This window comes from Neolamprologus brichardi, chromosome 7, assembly GCF_056152115.1.
Source record: "Neolamprologus brichardi isolate AB-2024 chromosome 7, ASM5615211v1, whole genome shotgun sequence".
Lineage (NCBI taxonomy): Eukaryota > Metazoa > Chordata > Actinopteri > Cichliformes > Cichlidae > Neolamprologus > Neolamprologus brichardi.
In genome coordinates this window covers 29,239,954-29,265,676 of record NC_142110.1, presented here as the reverse complement: position 1 = coordinate 29,265,676, position 25,723 = coordinate 29,239,954, and the positions used below count along the sequence as shown (strand labels likewise).

The following is a 25,723-nucleotide window of genomic DNA, read 5'->3' as shown; positions in this document are numbered from 1 at the left end:
CTCATATGGGTTAAAGTATAGTTGTTGATATGAAGTTCAAGTCTAGTAAAGTAAAAATCTAAGAGGAACAATTTGATGTTAAGCTCCTTTACTTTACTATCTAGGCCTTTATTGTGAAACACTTCCAGGAACATAATGTGAATAAATGTAATCCATGAGGTCGAATAGAGATTATCTCTGGGTGACAACATTTACTTATTTTACCAGAGAAGAAGAGAAAGAGACAAACTTCACATAGAGGAAGATGAATATTAGAAGAAAAAACCCTCTAAATAACAAAAAGGTCTTGAAACTGTGGAGGTTAATGAATTTAAAGGTTCATTAACCTGTACTAATGATGAAGGTCTTTCATCAGGAGGGACACACGCACAGTCTCACACTGGATCTGTTTTCACTGCTTTCACTTATCATACAGATTTTAATTTGTAGACTACAGTTTGGTCTCTTCCAGTCCGTGATGTGTTTGATTCACCTACAGTCACCCTGTAAAAACAATATGTTTCTGCTTGTGTCCGCAGAGTCTAACTGACCAGAGTTTGATTCACAATCCAAAGCAAAAGGTCAGAGGTCAAGCTGCTCATCAGACTGTCCAGAGGAAAACTAGTCAACAAGTTTTTAGTTTGAAGGAAACTTCACAAAATGTCCTTGGCTCCCAAAAAAAGAGGAAGCAAAGACCTGCCTCCTAGTTTGTCTGACTTCATGGGCAAACGTGTTAACGATGCATCTTACATCCAGCAGTTTGACAGCAGAAATCCAACACTGGGAGAAAGTTTAAGAATGTTCTTGAGGATGTCTAAAGATGTAAAAGTAATACAGAAGGCTACAGATGTACAAAGGACAGCAGGAGGACTGGGGGAGCAGGAGGCCGTTCATTCACTGGAGGACTGACTTCAGCTTTTGGATTTTAGCTGCTGTTGCAGGTGGAAGTGCTGTTGTGTAGGAGTTCTAACTACAAAAATATAAGTGCTGAATGTGACCAATCAGCTACTAGCTCTCATATCTGGAATCTTCAGAGTCACTCCTGAAGAGCATAAAAAGGTATGATGTTGCCATCTAAGTCAGCTGAACAGAGTCAAATGAGACAAAGAACAAACTCAGAAATTTTTCCTACAATTAAAGAGAATGAAAATAAAACCCCTTCCTGTTCCTCCACCCTGTGAGCCTGTACTGTTCACACTAACTAAGAAATGAAGTATGTGAATAAAGGATCATCAGACTGTGAACTGGACTGTATGACGTGTTCCCTTAAAGTCATTTAAAAAGCAAACAGAGGATAGTCATGCTCTGTAGAAATATATTATGAACTAGAGTGGAAACTTTACAGCGACAATGGAAATTTGGAGAAATATGACTGGAAAATAAACCAGGGGAACTCTAATCTCTAATCACATCTCAGTCAGAGGAGACACCCGACTGGCCTGAGGACTGCCACTGCTTCCCTTGTACAGCTTCTTGATTCCTCAGAAGGAACATTTCAGAGCACCACATAAAGATATTTAATAATCTGACTCAAGGAGACTGAAAAGTGTTTTCTTATTGGTTATAATAGCTGTGTTCCACCACAGGGTGCAGCTCTGTATAGTAAAGCACATTTCCACTGTTTTCCTTAAAGTTTCTGTTCCATGTGGTATCATCTCTAGTGATTACCTGTTTCTGTTCATGTTCCTTTTATCTGGCTTAATAAATGGCACGCCCTTGGTTAGAGTACAGCTTTGTCTCCTGTAGTCTGCAGCTGCAGATTGTGGGTTGCAGATAGAGAATAATTTCAGTTCTGGGATCTTATTTAATCTGATTAAACAGATTTTTAGGTGAAATAAATCTTTTTAAATCCTTAAAGCTGGATATAGATGTGTTTTTAAATTTTGTAAAAGTGTTTTATTCTAAGGTTTATTATAATGTCTTAGTTAAAGTTAATAGTTTATTATTAAATTACATAAATTACTGACATCTGCGAAGTTCAGCTACAGTGGGGCAAAAAAGTATTTAGTCAGCCACCGAGTGTGCAAGTTCCCCCACTTAAAATGATGACAGAGGTCAGTAATTTGCACCAGAGGTACACTTCAACTGTGAGAGACAGAATGTGAAAAAAAAATCCATGAATTCACATGGTAGGATTTGTAAAGAATTTATTCGTAAATCAGGGTGGAAAATAAGTATTTGGTCAATAACAAAAATACAACTCAATACTTTGTAACATAACCTTTGTTGGCAATAACAGAGGTCAAACGTTTACTATAGGTCTTTACCAGGTTTGCACACACAGTAGCTGGTATTTTGGCCCATTCCTCCATGCAGATCTTCTCAAGAGCAGTGATGTTTTGGGGCTGTCGCCGAGCAACACGGACTTTCAACTCCCGCCACAGATTTTCTATGGGGTTGAGGTCTGGAGACTGGCTAGGCCACTCCAGGACTTTCAAATGCTTCTTACGGAGCCACTCCTTTGTTGCCCGGGCGGTGTGTTTTGGATCATTGTCATGTTGGAAGACCCAGCCTCATTTCATCTTCAAAGTTCTCACTGATGGAAGGAGGTTTTGGCTCAAAATCTCACGATACTTGGCCCCATTCATTCTGTCCTTAACACGGATCAGTCGTCCTGTCCCCTCGGCAGAAAAACAGCCCCATAGCATGATGTTTCCACCCCCATGCTTCACAGTAGGTATGGTGTTCTTGGGATGCAACTCAGTATTCTTCTTCCTCCAAACACGACGAGTTGAGTTTATACCAAAAAGTTCTACTTTGGTTTCATCTGACCACATGACATTCTCCCAATCCTCTGCTGTATCATCCATGTGCTCTCTGGCAAACTTCAGACGGGCCTGGACATGCACTGGCTTCAGCAGCGGAACACGTCTGGCACTGCGGGATTTGATTCCCTGCCGTTGTAGTGTGTTACTGATGGTGACCTTTGTTACTTTGGTCCCAGCTCTCTGCAGGTCATTCACCAGGTCCCCCCGTGTGGTTCTGGGATCTTTGCTCACCGTTCTCATGATCATTTTGACCCCACGGGATGAGATCTTGCGTGGAGCCCCAGATCGAGGGAGATTATCAGTGGTCTTGTATGTCTTCCATTTTCTGATGATTGCTCCCACAGTTGATTTTTTCACACCAAGCTGCTTGCCTATTGTAGATTCACTCTTCCCAGTCTGGTGCAGGTCTACAATTCTTTTCCTGGTGTCCTTCGAAAGCTCTTTGGTCTTGGCCATGGCGGAGTTTGGAGTCTGACTGGTTGAGGCTGTGGACAGGTGTCTTTTATACAGATGATGAGGTCAAACAGGTGCCATTCATACAGGTAACGAGTGGGAGACAGAAAAGCTTCTTACAGAAGACGTTACAGGTCTGTGAGAGCCAGGGATTTTCCTTGTTTGAGGTGACCAAATACTTATTTTCCACCCTGATTTACGAATAAATTCTTTACAAATCCTACCATGTGAATTCATGGATTTTTTTTTCACATTCTGTCTCTCACAGTTGAAGTGTACCTCTGGTGCAAATTACTGACCTCTGTCATCATTTTAAGTGGGGGAACTTACACAATCGGTGGCTGACTAAATACTTTTTTGCCCCACTGTACATGCTTAGCTTTTGGCTTTCAGAGATGGACATAAAAGACTGTAAAGCGTTAAATTTAGGGTTTGTTGGGGTTTTTTTATTGCGGAGTCAGAACAGAATATAGAGAAATTGAACAAATCAAGTCCAACGTGAAAGAATCCAAATGTTTCCACTCGGTCTGAGTCATCAGAAATATTTCAAGCAGTCATTCAGAGCATGAACACACATGAAGAATCCAAGGTATCAATCAGGTGAAAGAAGATCAGATTTCAGGACTGGACTTTTCTCTTTTTCCCATATGCTGTTAGTTTGTCAAAAATGTTTGGCCCTGATTTGTTTGCTTCAGCCACTCTCTTTTTCATCTCCTCCAGTTTAATGACTTTCTCTGAGTCTCCTTCACCCTCCTCCTCCTTAATCTTCTCAATCAGTAAGTCCAAGTTATCAAGAGTGGACGCTGAATCAGTTTTCAGAGCGATCTGCTCCAGTCTGACAAGATGCTGGTAGGACTCATCCAGTAACTGTGACTTCTCTGCTGTTAGTTTGTTCATTTCCTCTTCAAGATTTTCAAAAAGACTTTGCTTGTTCTGACCTTTAGTTTTATTCATTTCATATTTGTTTTTCATGTCTTCATTGGTCTTCTTAACGTACCTTGTCTTGGTCTCATAGATCCACTTTTCTTTCACATGAGCTGATACAGGACACTTCCTGGTACATGCAGTGCAGCGGCCATTTTTCATGACCTCACAGCTTCCAGCAGACCAGGCCACTGTGCATCCAGGATGGTGACAGTTCTCCTCACAGACTGTACAGCACACAGCTCCTTCATAAAAACCTAAGCCCCACCACCCACCATCAATGGATTTTTTGTCTTTGTAGTACTCTGGAACTTCTACAGTAAACTTTTCATTATTCTCCATCTCCTTTCTATGTAGTTTCAGAGCTTCTTTTGTCTCTGTGATTTCTTTCTGTTTTTCCTCCGTGAACTTGATTCTCTCCTGCAGGTTTTGGATGCATGCTTTCAGTCTGATTTGTGAATTCAACACTTCGACCATTGTCTTCAGTTTCTGAGGAGGAGTTTTTTCCAGGAAGACTTTGAATTGATTCATTCCCCTCTCTGTCACTCTCCATGCTGTGTCCAAACCAAACTCATTATCCTCTGTTATTGCTGTGTTCAAGCAGTTATTAAACAGAAAGTGAGCAGGCTGGTTCTTCTCATTTATGGCACATTTAATGTTTGCTGCTTGAAGAGCCTCAAGAACATTTTTAGCTGGCATTCCATCTGAGTGTGTGATCAGAGCTTCGATGTTTTTCTCCACATCTTTTCCAAACAGAGACATCACTGAATCAAAGATGTACTTCTGTCGGTCACTCACTCGATTCAAAGCTGCCTTCATCACCAGACCCACTGCATGAACTTCATGAACTCCATCCTCTGCTCGAAATAATTCAAATAACCTTGTAATGACGATGTCATCTTTTTCAGTCCCTCTGGTGTCTCCATATCCAGGAGTATCGATGATGGTCAGAGAGTAGGGCAGAGTTTTATCTTCAAAACCAAAGATCTCGTACACGATCACATCTGAAGTCTGACTTTCTGCCTGACTTCTCTTCTCATCCTCTACGATCTGAAACCAGACTTTATCGTCACACTTCACTCCCATGGTGTAGTTGACCATAGAGTTGATCAGAGTAGATTTTCCTGCTCCTGTTTCACCCACAAGTAAGATGGTTTTATTTGCCTTGTTCATGTTTTTTTCACCGACAGTCTTTCTAGTCAGAGAACCGATCTTAGTTTCCTTTGGTCTCAGCTGGTAGACAGCAGGAGGTCCTGAACGGATCTGAACACTTTTGGAGATGATGTCTTTGTATTTGGGGGAGATGTTACTGATCCTAAAAGCAAAAGTAAAACATTCCTTATTTCACATTTACACTTTTAATAGATAATATCAGTAACATTTCTATCTGCATTCAGAGTCCAAGATTATGGAGATTCCATTTTGAGTCTTTGTTTACCACTAAAGTTTAAAACTTAGCATTTTATCTTTTAATGGTTCATAGACGTTGTTCTAATCCCTAAAATTAACAGATACCTGGAGTATTTTTTTCCTGGCTTCTAAAGTACAAACTAACTATTTTACCAAGAACGAGGATCTATAAGAGGAGAGCTGCCATGAACAGGTGTGGCTGTTGATTGCACTTAACTACAAGGCTGCGAGTGTGTTGCATCATCAAAGGTTAGTGTAATCAGCATCTGGATGTAGGCAGTTAGAGTTAAATTAGTTTCTGAATCACCTCCAAGGGTAATACTCTGTTTGTAACTAGAATCTAACAACTCCCGATGAGTGTCTCTGTCAGGGTTCTTCTGAAAACACAATGATCAAGTTGTTCCGTACGTAGACCCGACTGCTCAGCTGATTTTACATCAGGACTTATCTCACCTACTCCTCGTATCCAGTATAAGAAACAGTCAGAACTAAAACAAGGCTTTTGTGATTTCATTGATTTACATTAATGTACTAAGATCATGTTCAATGGACAAAATAATCTCTTTACAAAATGTGTTCAGAGTTTGTTTGAAATTAAAGTTACAGCATGAACTTAGACAAAAAAGGTTTTTAAAACAGGAGAATAAATAATAATAAAGATTTATATTATTAAATGTGACGTGGAATAAAGAATATGTTGTTTACTACATAAATAAATAATAATTTAAAAGTAAGGAAATACATATAAAGCATATCAAGCATATCATTAAATATTTGTTTATTTATTTATACTTAATCACAGTTTTTCATTTGTTTGTGGTGAAATCTACGCATGAATATCACAAGAAGAAACAAACCTTAATGAACCTCAGTCTGTTAACTGTCAGAAATATGACTCAGGGATGGACCAAAGTTAATAAAATGCAGGAGTGGAAAGAAGTGGAAGTGGATAATAAAGTCGGCCAGCAGCCTGAGCCTCAGACTGAGGGGAGTGTTTTCTGTTTGCTGATGTTTTCTTTAGTCAGTGTATTTCACCTGCCAGAGCCACTGCAAAGGAGTGATTATGGTCCTAATTAAAAACAGTGTAACACAGTTTTTACTTCTCTCTGAAAACATTGTGACGGTGAATGGGTGCAAGCAATAATATCTACATTATTGCTGGTACTATGCGAGCTCTGAAACTCTTCTGGATGAATCCTGCACTTCACCAGAGCTGCAGAGATCTCTGTTACTCTGACATTAGAGATAAATATACTGCTTAACAGATTTATTAGACCACCAAACAGCACAAGGTTTATGCCACAGCTGCTCTAAATTAAAAGTATTGCTAATTATGTACGAGCTCTTTTATCAAAATGACATTTTTATTGCTAAAATGCATTTGTGTTAGTAAGTGTTTTACACAGAAGCAGAAAAAATAGTAAAGCATGTTATTATATTTTCATTAAAATGCCAGATTGCAGTTATTTAGTTGCAGAACCCTGGAGAACAGATCCTGAAGACAAAGAAATTACAAATGGGTGGCTGTAGCTCAGGAGGTAGAGCAGGAAGGTGATCGGAAGGTTGGTGGCTTGATCCCTGGCTTTCTCTAGTCTGTATGACAAATATTCTTGGGCATGATATTAACCCCAAGTTGCTCTCCGATGCATCCATCTGATCTGTTTGTGAATTGTAATAAGCACTTAAAAGCATAGAGGACAGTCCTGGTGTGAATGGGTGAATATGGCATTACGTATAGAGTGCTTTGAGTAGCAGAGGGTAGAAAAGCGCTATATAAGAATAATTCCTTTCTTGAACAGAAAAACTTCATTTTAGTGGTTGAATTTTGCACTTGATTAATTTCTGAAATGATAAATTTGTTTGATATTCCTGTTCAAAATAGTAAAATGCTGAGAACTCACTAAAAAGCAGAGTCCACATTAAAACATTTCATGAAGCTGAACGGCCTTTTTGTTTTTATGACAGCTGGTCTAATGAATTTGCAAAGCACTGCATATCATCTACCTCTGAAAATCAGTGGAATTCAAAATTCACTAGAGCATAAAGAAGGGATAGAAACTGTGTGTGTATAAGAGAGAGGACACCATCATAAACATGAAGCTGGAGTAAAATCTTAACTGTTCGGTGTCATACTTACGTTGCCATGTTGATGAATGAGATCTACACAGTCAGGTCACAGTCGGCTCTCTAGTTTACAAAATATTTACTATTTTTTCTGCTTCTGTGTAAAACAGTTAATAACATAAAGAAGAACAGAATTCACCTGCTTGTTGCATACAATGCTACTACTGCACATTCACCTAATGTATATAATATATAATGTTCTTCTTCTCTCCCCCTTTTGCACAAGTCGAGGTGCGGGTCAGGTTATATTTCACTGCTAGTTCTACTTGTATAATGTGCATGTGACGAATAAAGAATCTTGAATCTTGAATATATGAATTGAAATATGCAGATTTTTAAATAGGTTAAAACATTTGCGAGATTTTAATGGCATGAATCTGCATAACAGAACGATGTACCTGCTGCCTTATTGGTTAATCTGCGCTGTCACATTCATTCATGATTGGAATTAAATTAGGAGAATAAATGAAATTAGGCTTTTCTTGTCTTTCTCAATTAAATAATCTCTCTCTTTAATTCATCACTAATTTAATCTCCTGAGACTAACATTTGAAAAGATCTTACCTGTGCTGTTAGTGTCAGGAGGCCCTCTGATTCTCAGGAAGCAGAAAGAGTAGAGGACTGAGAATTCAACCTTTTTATATGCTCAGAGCCATCCTATTGAAAATGAAAGTGAGTCTAGAAATGTTGTTACACCTAACTAACAGTTGCACAGTTATTGTATTAGAAGTGAAAGAACAGTGGGGAACCCCCACCCACCAAACGTGAACACACACCTAAAAATGTTGTTTTACTAAACTTTGCAGACAGACGGTTATTTTTCTTTTGCATGTTCATTGTAAATGTTGTCAAATGTTCAGTTTCTTTGCCTTAAGTCAGAGCAACAGGGTCTGATTAAAATGGTAAGTGAATTCAATTACACTTTTAAAAAACCATTTTAGTCTAACAGCCACTTAGATGAATTGCTGAGGCCACTGTATTAAACATCTGTGTGAATAGCAAAAAATATTATGGTGTTTTATGTTTTCCAGTTAGGTTGCACAGGGCTGTGGTTTAGATCTTCAGTGGATGAGAGTTAATACAGCTGCCACTGCTCCTCGTCTATCTCCTGATCAGTTAGTTCCCTTGATATCTTTCCTCTATTAGATTTAACAGGAAATCAGATTATAGACAGTAGAGGGATTTTTCACTGTGAAGGCTGCTGGTTGTCTCTGGGTTGGTGACTTGTTAGTGAGAGGTGGTGCTGCAGGAAGTACTCTGATCCTGGCTTACAGTCAAAGTATTGAGCCCACTCTGTAGCAGTCCTCCATAGCACACAGTGGTGTTTTGTGGAGCTTATCTGTTTAATTAAAAATCTATAGAGAACGACTCATTTCATAGTGTAAACTTTACATGCTTTATCCAACACACAGTCTTTGCTGAATCACCTGCTAATTTTATTCACAGTGTTCATTTACTGGGATTTGCTAGCTTAGCTTGTAGCCAAGTGACTACCAGCATGGCTTCTCCTCATGTAAGTGAAGTTATCCCCCCCCCAAATCCAACAAAAGTGGTGTCACATGTTTGTGCTACGTTTGTGCTGGTTTGTGCTGCAAAAATTGTCATTTGTGCTGCTTCTGTTTCAAAGATATTAATGAAAATGTAAAGGTCAAAAGGTCAACCAGCTCCCCCACATTACCCAAATTTAAAAAACAATTGATGTCAAACATTTGTGCTACGTTTGTGCTGTTTTTGTAAGCTGTTTGATGCTCCAACCTGAGGCCTGTTGGTCAACAAAATCTTTAATTCGGGTCCGACTGATATGCACCAACTGGCAGGCTCCTTTGAATTTCTTCAGAAATGTTCTTTTATTAATGATTTTAAAACAGAAGCAGCACAAACAACAATGTTAGCAGCACAAACCAGCACAAACGTAGCACAGTTGATTGACACCAATTCTGTTTGATTTCATTAATGTGTGTGTGTGTGTGGGGGGGGGGGGGGACCTTGGATGACCTCTAGAAACTTTAGTTAATATTTTGAAAATGATAAATTATGTCAAACATTTGCACAAATGAAAATTTTTGCAAATGTTTGACATAATTTCTTTTTTAATTTGGTTAATGTGGGGGGGCTGTTTGACCTTTTGACCTTTACATGTTCATTAATATCTTTACAAGAGAAACAGCACAAATTACAATTTTTGCAGCACAAACCAGCAAATCCACTTTTGTTGGGTATGAAGAATTTGGGGGGGGGGCAACTTCACTCACATCGTCTTCCACCTGCTCCTCCTGCGCTTTTTTGCTCAGTGTGTCAAATTTTTCGTTAGTATGCTTTAGTCTCCATGAGTCCGGTTATTGATTATCTGCATCTGGACACATCAAATCAGACATTTCACCTCATTTCATTTCTGTATTTTATGTATATACGTTTAGATTAGTTACTTATAGTTGGTTTACACAGCGTTGTGTGTATGTATGTGTATGTATGTGTAATGTGTGTATATAGACACGTGTGTGTGTGTGTGTGTGTGTGTGTGTGTGTGTGATTTACATTGCTGTGCTTGAGAGCCACCATCTACCGGAACCAAATTCCCTGTATGTGTCTGCATATATACTTGGCCAATAAACACGATTCTGATTCTGATAAAGGGAGTCCTCCTGCTCTGTGTGACACTGATGGGATAATCTGTGAGGGTTTTTCTCCTGTCTGTAACGTCTGTCCTCCTCTGGGCCAGAAACCAGCGTTGGCCCTCCATGTCCAGTCTCCTTCTTACATCATTAAACAATAATGATGTCATCATGTATTAAACTACCAGCTCCTGGTATTTATCAAACCTGTATCTCAAGGCTGCTCTGCTTCCTTACCCACTCTGCTCCTCATCTCCTCCAGTGTCTCGACCATCTCTGTCTCCCTTCTGATTTATTCTTCTCAAACTTCTTCACATGTTTTATTGTCTTCTGAACTTGTAGGGTGTATTCCACATAGAACTGGCTGTCTTACACACGAGCATCTGCAGAAGACTTGTTGATACAAATTGTGCATTTTCCACTTTTGATTTTCTCACAGTCCCTAGGGTTCTTTGCCTTTTTGCATGGCTTGTGACAGTTCTCCTCACGCTTAGTGCACCAGGTAACTCCATAACATTAACTCAAATCTGCATACTCAAATATTTTTGTATCTTTGTAGAACTTAGCTTCAGGTCCTGTATAGGTTGATTGTTCCCCATGTTCCTTCAGAGCTTCTTGATCCTGTTTGATTTCTGCCTGTGTCCCTCAAGCCAGGTTGATTCTGTCTTTTAGGGTTTGGGTGCTGGCAGTGCACTAAGAAATTTGGAGATCAGTCTATAGTTAACCAAGACAACTGGATTACAGCCAACTTAAAACTTAATACCAATTTATCAAATTTAGTATTAAAGCATTAAGTCTTGTTTGATCAGTGTTGTAACTTAAGAATGGGACCTGTGCTGCTTATGTGTTCAAACTGTTATCTATTTAAATAGTTATAACCTGTTACTCTAATGTAAATAACAAAGTCATAATAAAAGTCATCAGTTATACTTTCATGTGCCAGCAGGTTCTTATCAGTCAGTCTGAATAGCTCAACATAATATTATTATTGTAATTTTGACCTCCAGATCAGAGGTCAAATGTGACTTTTATTTTCTTCATGTCAATGACACACACCACATGTGTAAAAAATTATAGTTCCCGGGTTAAAAGTCTTTTGTCTGTTTTCTACCAATTAATGATTAAGTTGATTCATTTGGTTTATGTTGTCCTGGTAACCTGGATAAGTGACACAAAGTGGAAGGATGAAAGCAAACATGGCTGAAACACTGATGTCACCTCCAAAATGGACCCAGAATAAAACCTCCCTCACACAGAGAAAAAAATATAAATCAGATTATTTCAAAGAATAAATTAAATGTTTTTAATTAAATGCTACATTTTAATATGAACTGACTTCACTCAGGAGAAATGAGTATACATCTAGATTAGATATAACTCAAAAATGAAACCAGTTCAGTTTCTAATGCGTCTCAGCTCTAATGTAAGATCATCCCATTATGCAGAGAACTGTTTTCTGTATTGTTTAAATCTGAAGCTCCTTCACAGTTTGAGCTCCTTCGGCATAAAACCAGGAAAACCAGGCAGAATATTCCAAAGTTGTATTTCTCATCCTGTTCCGACTCTGCGCTCACGGTTCTGTCCTGTTTCCGTCCAGCAGGTGGCGGCACTGAGCCGAAGCGGAACCTTGCTGAGCCGGCGCGATGTGTTTCCTGCCGGACTTGATTCCTCGTGGCTCCTTCGTGTGTGTTTTCTCTGCTGCTCCTCGCGGTGCCTGCTGTTTACCTGTGTCTCCCTGTCTATTCGGTGCTCTCTCAGGTGTGCTGTTCTCTGGTGAGCCGACATGCCGGCCGGCGGCAGCTCTTTGTTCTCCGGTTTCCGGGTCCTGGGACTTTATTCCAACCACGTGCCGCACGCGCTCCGGTACCACTCGAAGCACCGGGAGTTCTATGTGGTGACGGCGGTCGGCCGGAGCTTCCACACGTTCAACGTAAGAACAGCCGCACGTGCTCACACACACAGTCTCACACTCAGTGTAAACCTGACTAAGACCGCCTGCAGGAGGGGGAAAGGCCGAGACTTTATAACCGCTTATAAACACACACGGAGTTACAGTGGCTTTACTTTAGGTTATGACGTTATGTCCACTCACCGCCCACTTTATTAGGCGCACTTTGCTGGTACCGGGTTGGGCCTCCTGCTTTAAAATATTTTGGTCCATGTTGACATGACGTCATCACTTAGCTGCTGCAGATGTGTCAGCTGCATCCATGATACAGATGTCTCAGCACGTCCCAAAGGTGCTCTATTGGATTAAGATCTGGTGACTCTGGAGCTTACTAGAGTGCCGTGAATGCACTGGCATGTTCAAGAAACCAGCTTGGTATTAAATGAGCTTCATAACCATGTTCATCAGAAGATGTTGATCCTCATCTGAGCGTCTGAGCTCCCTCTGTTTATACTCCTTACTGATCTATGCTCTGATTGGTGGATTGCTGGTAAGTTTTTTAAAGTGCACCTGCAACCTGAACACATTTGTAAGACCCAGGTTTAATCAGGGTGGTGATATGATAATCTTGTTATGACTGAGACATACAAAGAGGATCAGCGATGAAGGTTTTATCAGGAGTATTGTTTTATTTGCGGATTTCTGATCAGTTTCCTGTGTGGAGTCCATCCTGAGCACCTGTTACTCTGAAAATAACCTGAATGCTGTGGCTGATATCTGTTGATTATTGATGATCTGTATTGGTCTCCTGCAGGTGAACAGGTTGGGGATCGTTGCTGTCAGTGAGTACTTAGATTTTTATTTTATTTTATTTCTCTCTGATTGGCTGCTCTGTTGTGATGTACTGTAATGAAATTGTGATGTTGCTGTCCAGGTAACAGCCTACCAGATGAAATCACCTGTTTGGCAGCCGACAGGATGTTGGTGTTCGCCGCCACCGGGCGGCTCATCAGCGCCTATGCCAGGAACAAAGAGGTACCAAAACTGTAACCAAACATTATCTTTTTTTTTTTTTTTAATTTTAAATTCTGACTTTTACTTCTCTTTTTTTTTAGTTAAACAAATTATTTAATTTTCAAACATAAAAACAATAAAAATATTTATAATGTTTGGTGCTTTTGCTTTTCTGAAATTCAAATTATAAAACAAAATATTCAATTTTATTTAAATAACTAATTTAAAAATCAGTTTTATTTCTATTTGAATAATTTTTTTTCTTTATGGTCAGATAAATTTAAATTTAATAATAAAAACGAGCAGAAAATAAAAAATGAACCAGTAGTTTGCTCTCCGTACAGGTGGTGATGCATTACAACGGTCATGAACAGGAAGTGCGCCTGCTGCTGCCTCTGGGTGATCAGCTGATCTCTGCTGACAGTGGCGGTGATGTCATCGTGTGGGATGTCCAGAGTGGGGGTGAGTCTGAAGTGGTGTGGCTTGCCCTGCACTCACCTGCTGTAGCATACATGTGCTCTTACCCATCATGCCTCACTCTCTCTGCCTCTCAGAGGTGTACCTGCGGCTGCACTTTGACCCAGCAACCTTTGACGTATCGGCCATGATGCACCCGAGCACCTACCTGAACAAGGTGCTCCTGGGGAGCTCCCAGGGTGCACTGCAGCTCTGGAACATCAAGACCAGGTGAGGGTGTAGCGCTCGACTCTGAACACTGACAGAAACTCACATTCAGAAATTCCCAGAGAGTCTGTCTGATTTTAGGTTTCCTTCCATGTCTCTGTGATGGTCGCTGTGTAAAACATGCAAACTGCATACAAACACCAATGACACAACTACCATCAGCATGTTCAAAGGAGCCTCGACTGTCTCAGCTTGTGGGCCTTAGTCTCTTACAAAAGTATCTTCTGCTGCAGCATGCTGTCAAAAATTAATTATTTTAAAATCTTAAACATTTTTTATTCTTTTATAAAAAGTGACACACGTACATGTGTTTTAAATAAATATTTAAATTGTTGATGTTAATACTGTAAGCTACATGTGTATCCATATTCCTGCGTCAGTGTTAATGTTAAAGTGATGAGGTGTTAGTAAAGTTGTTTGATCCTCAGTAAGCTGCTCTTCACGTTCGCTGGCTGGTCGGCAGGAGTCACAGTTCTGCAGCAGGTCAGGAACTTCACAGACTTTTATTGTTGGAAGTAAATACACACCTGATTCTTTTATTTTGAAAGATTTGTAAATGAACACTTAACTTTCCAGAGTCCTGCGGTGGATGTGGTTGGTGTTGGCACCGCAACAGGTCGCATCATTATTCACAATATCCGACTGGACGAGACATTGATGAGCTTCACACAGGACTGGGGACCAATCACATCGCTCTCTTTCAGAACAGGTACACGTGATTATGTCATGCCCGTGGCGCTCGTTGCCCTTGGCTCCGTCTCTCTTCACGTATTCACCATATCTTTACCTCTGTCTGTCAGACGGCCCTCCCATTGTGGCGTCCGGCAGTCCTCAGGGCCACATTGCATTCTGGGATTTAGAACGTTGCCAGCTCGTCACTCAGCACAGACACGCCCACAGAACGTCCATCGCCGGGGCAACGTTCCTGCAAGGAGAGCCGATATTGGTTACCAACGGCGCCGACAACGCCATCAAGGTAAAAAACAAAACAAGCGAGAGAGATTTATGAAAACCCTTTGATAACTTTCTAATGTTTAACTTTATTTTTAAATATTAAACAAAAATTAAAAAAACACAATCCCATTAACAAACAAACACACAATTTTAGATGTGGTGCTTAAAAGTGCTTGAAAGTGTAACTGTATTTCATTCACCACAAACAACTGATTGAATAGTTTTCTTATCAGATAGAAATAAAATGAGTCGCAAAATGTAAAAGCAAAATTTCCCCACCTGGGCTGCCTTGCGTCTGTTTCAATGTGTGACCCCGCCCCTCCCTCGGTCAGTCGGGGATGAGTGTGCTAACATACCTGTAGGTTGCTGTTTTAATGAGTGTTTGATGGAAAACGACAGTCGCATGATAGGTGAGTCCTAGTAAATAATTTTCCAGTACGCGTACGGTACACATGCTATTTTTTAAAATTATGATTATTATTTTGCTGTCAAACTCACTGGAGAAATGATTGAAATGAACTGAGTGTGATGCAGTATGGCAGCGCTATTATGGAATATGCTGTGAACTTAGCTAACATTACTTAGCAGCAATGTTCCCTCTAATTTTTCATGTGTCTGAGCGAACACACAAACTCCTTGAGCGATCCCTTGGACCACTGTGAGCGACATCAGACGTGTGCACTGTGGTCACGGCAGCCTCGAATCCATCCAAGTTACATGGTTTATTAAAATAATCAAATTACAGCATTTACATTTATGTTAGACTACTTTTAATTAACTGCTTTAGCCCACTTACAATGAAAATTTTAAAAAATCTTGTTCATGACCTGTGTAGTATGTTAACACTATTGGAAGTAAAAATAACTTGAACTCCAATTTTGAAAACACAACTTTTTTTTTTTTTTCTTTTTTTCTTTTTTTTTAATATAAAGCTCTGACTTGTATTATGAGTCTGTGGTCTGGGAGAGAGTCCTGTAACTCTGTCTGCAAAATACAGTATATAATGACCAATGCTGGGCAATTAATTATATAGTTACTTCTTCAAAAAAGTTACTGAGTTTTGCAAACAACAAAGTTTTTTGCAGCTGTTTACCTAAAAATGCAGCCAAGTTTTTTTAAATAAACATTTGAAACTATTTACAGAACAATCAGCTGTTCTGCATCAAATTTGATGCCACACAAATTATTTGTGCCACTCCAAAAATAATTTCTGTCCACTATGAGATAAAGGAGAACAACAGCCTGATACCTGCAGGCCTGACAACAGGAGATGTATCACTCCTGTAACATCTGTAACATTCAGCAGTCGCCTCATTGTTCTGACACACACAACAAAACTATTGACTACACTACACACTAACTACACAAGATTTCGTCGCAAATTTCTCACATCTCAAAACCGCCGTCACTCCTAAAACTTCCTCCCGTTTCTTAACAACGAAATGCCATGTTTTGATTGGTCGACATGGTACATTTTTCGACCAATGGGAAAGGGTGGCTTGTTTTGGTTTCGTCTTTGCTCACAGGCGGAGAGGGCTTTTGAGCGTTTTCCTTATAAAACGCCGTTTTTACCATTTCTTCCCGCACTAAATATAAACAGCGATAGTATTCAGGAAGGAAACCAAACATTGCATATATTTTTATCATAACTCTGGTTTTACGTGGCCTATCAACACTTTAAAAACTGGTATAAAGTCCACACTTTTTCCGTCAATTGTTCGTCTGTCCTGCTCACATCTCCAATGGTTGTACACGTTGTCATTAACGTGGCTTCACTCCTCATCGGCCGCTTTGCTAGCTAAAACACCGGTGTCGGCACATAAGGACGCTGTCATAGCCTGTCAACGACGTTGATTAGCTGCGTATATACGAATGTGAATCGCATCATTGGACTGGACTATGGGATAAGGTGGCATCGTTCTAATCCCATACTGGAGCAGCCAGTCACTCACTGACTAACACTGCAAAACAGAATTGTTAACGTATTTACTTTAATTTCAATTCAGGTTAGATTTTTTTTTGTGTGTGTGCGCAACGCAGACTTTTTCTGCGCAGAGACCGTGCCAGCAGTGCGCAAATGCGCACGCACGCAGCTTAGAGGGAACATTGCTTAGCAGTAATATGAGTTAATTTACTCAAGTGAAAGCTTTAAACATTAGCCCGATACATAACTAGCTAACTTAAGGCTTTCTGATCAACCCTCTGGGGTCGACGGACCCAGAGTCTCCATTTCAACTTGGGTCGAACATGCGGACTTCAAACTATATACCAGTGTTTAAACTGTGTTGATAGGCCACGTAAAACCGATGTGTTTTGAATAAAACAGTGGCGTTTACTCTGGGAGGAAACGGTATAAACGGCGTTTTCTAAGGAGGGTGCTAGCAAACACGCTTTGCTTATGAGTGAAAAAAGAAAAAACACTTCTTCCCTATTGGTGGAAAAATGTACCATGTCGACCAATCAAAAAAGGTTATGGCAACATGTGACATCTGGTTGTTTGGGAAGAGAGGGAAGTGAGAGAGCACGAGTGAGCGAAAAAGAGAAAGAGAGTTTTGATACGTGAGAGATTTGTGACGTTTGCCGTGCTTGGAGTCTCAAGTTAGTGTGTTGTCTTGTGTAATTAGTGTGTAGTTGTTGTTTTGTTTTGTGTGTCAGTTCTACTAGTGAACGTCACAGTTGCTGCCTTAAAGCCACCAAAGGCAGATTGCAGTGTAAACGCTGAGTGACACACCTGCTGTCAGACCTGCAGGTTTGTCCCTGTGCTGTTCTCATCTGTGTTATAGTGGACACAAACTATTTTTTGGAGTTGCATAAATAATTTGTGTGCTTTCTTATTTGATGCAGAACACCGGATTGTTCTGTAAATAGTTTTAAATGGTTATATGAATAACATCTAAGCCTTGGCTGCATTTTTAGGTAGATAGTACCATATAACTTTGTTGTTTGCAAAACTTGTGCATATTTTTAAAAAATGTACAATTTCAATTTGCATTACAAGTTATGAAAATGATTCCTTAAACATGCTTGTGGTTTTTACAGTCAAAAATATCACTTTCTACTCGTATTTTAAATTATGTCTGAATTTAGATAAATTGTGCTGACACATTATGTCATAACGAGAAAATAACAGATTGGCAGGATAAACAGTTTTTAAAGGTAAAATATAGAGGCCAAATCAAAAGTAGTCAAAAATGGCCAGTTATACCCTGGACCCCAGAGGGTTAAAGGCTAAAAGCAAAGTTGTCACCAAGTACTGTTTATATTTGTGTGTATTGCTGCAGCTTTTTTGAATATTAACTTGGTGCCTTTGGGTGAAATAATGGTAATATGAGGGACTGATCCATATGGTCACAAAGAATAGCCACTTGTTTCTGTGCTAGCAAAGTTCCCCGGCTTTCATTCAAAATGTGTTTATCGTCAGCACCGACACATTAAGCTACTTAAACATTATAAATGTCTTCACGCTCACACTGAGGCCTGTGGGGCACTATCAGCCACTGAGACAGTTCACACATTTATGTGTTTTTGTATATGAATATTTCATACTTTAAGGCTGCCTGTTTATTTAAGGGAGATACAAAATACACTGGAATTGTACATAATAATATCATGGATGATAAATTAAATAGATTTTAAGTAGATGCTTGTGCATTCTTAAAGTCGTATATGTTGAATTGAACTATGTTGAACTATGTTTGTTCAAAGCCTCCCAGTCAGTGCTGTTCTCCATGCCTGTCTGACTGTACATGATGTTATTAGCACAAATTTATCATCATGATTTGTTCACATTTTCTTAATTTTTAAGTGAAATGTGCATTTTGAGTTTATACACTATGTGTATAAGGCGACCGTTTCCTTTTGCAGTATTTTTGTGTGGTGCTTTTTTTTTTTTTTACGGGGAGTGGGGGGATGTGCTTGAAAAGGGACGTTGAAAGTGCTTAAAAAGTGCTTGAATTTGATCCTGAAAAAGGCGTATGAACCCTGAATAAAGTGATTAAATTTAAAAACAACAAAAATACAACTTTTAAAATTAACTACATATAACTAAATAATAACTAAATATAACTAAAATCAGAGACTACAATGAATAACCCTCTGGGGTCCAGGGTATAATTGGCCATTTTTGGCTACTTTTGATTTTATCTCTATATTTCACCTTTAAAAACTGTTCATCTTGCCTTGTTTGGTATCATTATTTTCAACACAACCTCAAATTAGGGGATTGTAGAGTTATTTTTTCATTTTGACATACTGTATTAACACAGTTGATCTAAATTGAGACAAAAAACATAAAATCCAAGTAGAAAAAAGTTATAATTTTTACTGTAAAAGCCACAAACATGTTTAACTTGAAATGCAAATACAAACTGTATATTGCACAAGTTTTGCAAACAACAAAGTTATATGGTACTATTTAACTAAAAATGCAGCCGAGGCCTCAGGTGATAACCATTTAAAACTATTTAAGGAGCAATCGGGTGTTTTGCATCAAATAAGAAGGCACACAAATTGTTTACTCTGTCCACTATAAGACCGAGGAGAACACCACAGGCATAAACCCTGCAGGTCTGCCAGCAGGAGGTACATCAGCCCTCCTGTTTTTTAGCTGGAGACAGTTAACAATACATTCTGCCCTTGGTGGCTTTTTTGCACCAACTGTGACGTTGAGCAGTATAACTGACACACAAAACAAAACAATGACTACACCACACACTAACTACAGCCTCCAAACATGCTAAATGTCACAAATCTCTCACGTATCAAAACACACACTCTCTCTCTCTCTCTCTGTCTCTCTCTCTCTGTCTCTCTCTCTCTCTCTCTCTCTCTCTGTCTCTCTCTCTCTCTCTCTCTCTCTCTCTCTCTCTCTCACCAGTGTCGCTCCTAAAACTTCCCCCTCTTCCTAAACAACCAAATGTCACATGTTGCCATAGAATTTTTTTGATTGGTTGACATGGTACACTTTAACACCAATAAGGGGGAGGGGTGTTTTTTCTTTTTTACTCCCAAGCGGAGAGTGTTTGCTAGCGCTGTCCATAGAAAACACTGTTTTTACCATTTTTTTCCCGCTGTAAACATCACTGTTTGAAAAAAACATTGCTTGTATTTTTTATGATAACTCTAGTTTTATGTGGCCTATCAACACGATTTAAAAACTGGTATATAGTTTGAAGTCTGTGCATTCGACACAAGTTGAAACAGAGACTCTGGGTCACTGCATCTTGACCAGAGGGTTAAAACCAGAGATCAATAAACAAAAAAAGAAGTATAAACAAGAACTGCAGTAATAATAAAAACAAAGCAAAAAAAAACTCCCAACCAAAGTCAGACATTGAGGAAAATATAAAAAATAACTTATATTATAAAGAAAATAATGAAAAGCAACATTCTCAATTAAATAATTACAACAAAATATAAAACAGTAAAAAAACCTTTTCCCCCCTCAGGTGTGGATTTTTGATCAGGAAGGAGGCGGAGCCAGACTGTTAAGGATCCGTCAGGGACACAGCGCCCCGCCCACCACCATTCATCACCATGGCAATGACGGAAAAAACATCCTAAGTGCAGGTAAGATCAGATGATAGTATACATATTTCTTTATTTATTGTGCCATTTTTATTTTTTCTGTCCTCCTGTTTTGAACCCGCTGTTTATATTTTCTGATATTTTTTTAACTTCTTTATATTTATGTTTTGTGTTGCTTTTGCCCGCCCTGCAGGTCAGGATGGGACACTGCAGTCTTTCTCCACCGTCCACGAGCGCTTCAACAAGAACCTGGGTCATGGTAAGCTCAGCCCTCCCATCAGACTCTTTCAAAAAATGTGACATTTTAGAGTCGCTTTCTCAGACTCAGTGTGTCTGTTGGCAGCCGCTTGATAACAATAACACAAAAATGATGACACAGAAAACTGAACTCTTACTGTTCAACCTATTTCCTTTATTGGTTAAGAACATCCTCCTGACTTCACCCACTGCAGTTTCATGTTGGACACTAAATGCTGCTGCTTTAATAAAAATCTTTTTTTTTAATTGAGTATGGTTTACATTTATTTCTTTTAGGCTCTGTTAACAAAAAAAAGGAAAAGAAGAAGAAGAAAGGACTGACGTATGAGGAACTGCGACTTCCTGCCATCACAGCGTTCTCCTCCTGTGAGCACTATGACAAGCTGTGCAGAAGTCCATACACAAAACGTTCCATTAAAGCTGACACTGTCCTTTTTCTGTTCACAGCTGTCACTCGTCAGTCAGACTGGGACGGCATCGTCGCATGTCACCGTGATCGCCTAGCAACAACCACATGGAACTACCAGAGGTGCACGATGGGAGCGCACCATCTGCAACCACCAGGCTCACGAAGGGGTGCCATTGCTACGGTAATAGCATCTTTAAACCTGTGTTTCTCTAAGCTCCTCTCCTGGATGGCTCTGAGGGTCACATGACTTCCTGTTTCTGCTCCCAGGCTGTTGACATCACTTCCTGTGGTAACTTTGTTGTAATTGGGTCATCTTGTGGCCGCGTGGACGTCTACAACCTGCAGTCCGGACTGCATCGGGGTTGCTACGGTGACAATGAGAAAGGTGTGTCTTTTTTTCCTGTGATTGCAGAACTGTCTCATTTTATTAACCCAAAGCCCCCGGTAACTGCAGTTTAATCTGTCATGCTATCGAGCCTTTTATGCAAATATGAACATGTATACACAGAAATCTTAGAATCTCAGCTAAATGCTCATATAAATCATTTCTACAACTACCAAACACAGCAAAAACAAGCGATGATTAAAAGAGCAGTTGCGTATTTGCTAAAAAGTCCACTAAGCACAAACAATGGAGCCCCAAACCAACCCCACTTCATGTAACACGGTAAACAATGCTCGTTAGCTCTCAGAGACCTCCGTCAATAATTGCACAACGCCTGAATAGTGCTGTCATTTTTCACTTTTTGGCTTCAGAAGCATAAATCTTTGCACATAAGATGTTTATATGTTGATTAATGATTTTCTGGATTAAGATGTGAACTTGGGTGTCATTTTCGAGCAGGAAGCTCAGAAAGCCCTGTAGTAACAGGTTAACCCCGATGTCTTGCTCCTCCAGCTCACAATGGTGTGGTGCGAGGCACCGCCACGGATACCCTGAACCAGCTGACCCTTACCACAGGCTCTGATTGGCTGCTGAAATTCTGGCGCTTCAAATCAAAGAAGCTGGAAGAAGAGATGAAACTAAACGCTGCGCCGGCTAGCATGAAGCTGCACAGGGAAAGGTAGCTAGGAGCTAGCATGATGCTAATAAACTGCATGATTAGCTGCAGTGAATGCTAACAATTAGCGTTCCCTAACACTGCTCACTCTGTTTTTCTGTTAGTGGGATGCTAGCATTAGCACTGGATGACTTCACTCTGGTGGTTGTCGACATAGAAACCAGAAGAGTCGTTAGGAAATTTGCAGGTCACCACGGCAACATCAACGACATGGTGGGTTGGATGAAGGTGTTAGCATACATACACTACGTCACACATTATGCTAACAGGAAGCTAAATGTTTTTATTCCTCAGACATTCAGCCCTGATGGCCGATGGCTGGTTACTGTGGCAATGGACTGTACCATCCGTGCCTGGGACCTCCCCTCTGGAAGGTAAGACTCTGAAAATTTTAATGAATGACTGCGACAACTAATCAGAGACATTAGCTGATCATCAGATCCATCATTTTCTTCTATCCTCAGTCTAGTCGACTGTTTCCTGGTTGCCACGGCGCCAGTGAGCGTGTCGTTGTCCCCGACAGGTGACTTCCTCGCAACAGCTCACGTTGACAGTCTGGGCCTCTACCTCTGGTATGAACTAATCACAATGCAGCCTTTGCTACAGCAACCAATCAGGGGCTTTTTTTCTTATTCACAATTGGTCACATGAAAGTCCATTATCAGCCAGTCACAGTGCAGTTGTCCTCCTTTAGGACCAATAAGAGCCTGTGTGGGCCTGTGGGGCTCCGCCCCCTCCCAGCTGACTACCAACCAGTTGTGGAGACTTTACCGGGCGTCACGGTGGAGGAGACAGAACAGGAGGTGAATTCTGAGGAGGAGGAGGATGTCTATCAGTCAGCTGAACAACTGGGGGCGGAGCTTGTAACTTTGTCTCTGCTGCCAGAGTCTCGGTGGAAGAGTCTGCTGCACCTCGATGAAATCAAGGTGAGGAACTGTCACTTTATTAGGAACACTGTGAGCAGCTGTGGTCCTTGATTTCAAAATCATTTTAGTGGGGAGGACAAAATATAAGAACCAGTGATAGCAGTTAAAACGTGAAGTGAAATGATCACTTTTTCACTTCGGTTGTTGCCAAAAATAAAAACAACATCATCATATGTTTTGTTTTTTTCATGTTCAGTCTGCTTCCTTTTAAAACCTCCCTGCAGCACATACTGTTGATTCTTCCACATACCAGCTTCACCTGGGAGTGTGATGAGTCAGCTCATGAACAGATTAATTCTTTACATGATCACAAATCAGCTGATGCTCTCTAAGGATTGAGTACTGATCATGTAACAACCTCTCACCTGTGTGATTTGGTGTTTGTAGAAAAGAAATAAACCCATGGCGGCCCCTGCTACTCCAGCTGCTGCTCCCTTCTTCCTGCCGACAGTTCCTGGACTCACTCCTCGATTTGCGACACAAACACAAACCGAGCACGAAACACAGGTAACATATGCCTGGGACCCGCTCACATCGGGACACGAGTATGTTTTAGTCCAAACTGAGGATGTGCACTTTAATCATGTGTAAATAAAGTCGTGTTTCCTGTGTCTCAGTCTAAGGTGCTGAACTGGGGCATGCTCTCTCAGAGGTCAGAGTTCATCTGCACTCTGGAGTCAGCTCTGACCACGGGATCATGTGAGTTGGGACAGGATTGGCTCACCTTCATGCTTTTATTTTTTAATACTAAAATCTAAAGCTGGTATTTAATCGGAATTTCAAAATAAAAGCTGCTTACTGAGCTGACAGAAAAACAAAATTAATGATAAAGAAAGAAAACAGCTTAATTTTTTTATACCTGAGGAGAGTCTGTAATGACAGTATCTGAATCAAATGTCCAGTGATTGATTAAGATGTTTTTGTGGTTTTTAGTCCATATCTGATATTGTCCGTAACATTATACTTACTTTATCAGAGTTATATATTATATATATATATATATATATATTATACTTTTGTATTTTATCAGAGTATAAATAGATGGTTTTCATCAAAGTTTGAAACACAAACCTGAGTTCTGATCAGAGATAAATACTCTCTGCAGTTGTTCAGCCGCTGCGTCTCCTGAAGGATTGTGGGCCAGCGGCGCTCTCTGTTGAGCTCAACTCTCTGGCTCCAGAGGGGGGTGGAGCCAGAGAGCTCCTGCTAGTGTTCATTCAGATGATTGACAGCATGTTGGCCAGTGGGCAGGACTTTGACCTGGCCCACGCTTACCTGGCGCTCTTCCTGAAGGTTAGCCAATCAGAACACACTCGTCAACTGTGCCGTCTTTTATTGTGGAAGTCTCTTCACGATTTCCTGCTAACTTTTTTTTTTTTTTTTTTAGCTCCATCTTCGCTCTTTATCACAGGACGCCACCGCCATGGAAGCTTTGAACCACCTCTTGTCCCGGTTGGAGAAAGGTTGGGCGGAGCTACAAGCATCATTTGACCAATCGTTATGTCTGCTTTCATACGCAAAGAGCGCCCTGCTGTGACACACATACATACACTTTTTGTATTCTAATAAATTTGTTTTGGATTCTTCTTCTGTGTTTTTATTTCAACCATTCAATGAATCTTCTTAATGAAAGATTTCAGTGCTAATGTGCTTTTCTTCATCACTTTCCTAATGCATGATCTCGATGGCAACATCTCAAGCTGAAGGAGAATAAATGAGAAGTTTGGTGTTTGAACTACACAGTGGATGTCTGCCTTATATAAAAACTACAATATCCAGAAATTGGACTACAAAATGCATACCTTACTTCACTCAAATGTTTTTACTGAGATGTTTGAGCAGTTTTTATAAACGTGACATTCAGAGTTCAGTTGTGGGTTTATCAGCCGTTCAGGAAATAAAAAACACCATTAATGAACATCTTTGTGATCTGAGTCTGTCTCATGAACATTTCTGTGGATTATGAGTTGGTATCATGTCCTATTGCGAATAGTATGTAATAATAGAATAGAATAAAAATGGTAAATGGCCTGTATTTGTATAGCGCTTTACTTAGTCCCTAAGGACCCCAAAGCGCTTTACACATCCAGTCATCCACACATTCACACACTAATGATGGCAAGCTACATTGTAGCCACAGCTGCCCTCGGGCGCACTGACAGAGGCGAAGCTGCTGGACACTGGCGCCACCAAGCCCTCTGACCACCACCAGTAGGCAACGGGACAAGTGTCTTGCCCAAGGACACAACGACTGAGACTGTTGGAGCCGGGGCTCGAACCGGCATCCTTCCAATTACAAGATAAACTGCCAACTCTTGAGCCACGATCGCCCAAAAACATAAACCTTTAATTGTCCCACAGGGGGAAATTTGGTTGTAACAGCAGCAACAAAAAAAAACCCCAAACACATATACATACAGAACAGGACATAAATTTTTTACATATTTACACAATCTGCACTTTTTGTGTATTGTACCTCTGCATTAAAAAGTGACATGTAACTTCCAATAAGTTAGTATATATAAACTGAGAAAAGTAATGTGCAATAAAGGGAGAATAGAAGCTGCTTATGTCAGAATTTAGGATTTGAGCATCTCTGATTGAGGCTGCAGAGACTTTGAACCTCAGTTGCTCCACCCGAGAAGTGGAAGTGGTAGTGTCAGGAACAGTGGATGAATAAACCCCTTTGAGTCTCCGCCGTGTACAAACAGAGCATGTGTCTGTATTATCAAG

General features: G+C 40.2%; 2 protein-coding genes across 2 annotated transcripts; one reads left to right on the top strand and one right to left on the bottom strand.

Moving 5' to 3' along the window:
• Positions 1-3,818: 3,818 nt before the first annotated feature.
• LOC102784230 (uncharacterized) lies at positions 3,819-7,679 on the bottom strand. The gene is made up of 2 exons (XM_087843437.1): positions 7,672-7,679; positions 3,819-5,439 (listed from the first exon to the last, which is right to left on the bottom strand). Exons 1-2 carry the CDS (start codon positions 7,677-7,679, stop codon positions 3,819-3,821), a joined length of 1,629 nt encoding a protein of 542 aa, XP_087699563.1.
• A 4,265-nt stretch (positions 7,680-11,944) lies between these two features.
• wdr36 (WD repeat domain 36) lies at positions 11,945-24,576 on the top strand. Its single transcript, XM_087843434.1, has 22 exons — positions 11,945-12,200; positions 12,973-13,000; positions 13,093-13,193; positions 13,517-13,634; positions 13,727-13,859; positions 14,285-14,339; positions 14,433-14,565; positions 14,657-14,832; positions 20,258-20,378; positions 20,530-20,595; positions 20,871-20,960; positions 21,042-21,184; positions 21,271-21,388; positions 21,902-22,067; positions 22,169-22,277; positions 22,359-22,438; positions 22,529-22,636; positions 22,759-22,990; positions 23,378-23,497; positions 23,608-23,689; positions 24,096-24,283; positions 24,378-24,576. Exons 1-22 carry the CDS (start codon positions 12,054-12,056, stop codon positions 24,525-24,527), a joined length of 2,664 nt encoding a protein of 887 aa, XP_087699560.1. The 5' UTR covers positions 11,945-12,053; the 3' UTR covers positions 24,528-24,576.
• Positions 24,577-25,723: the final 1,147 nt, after the last annotated feature.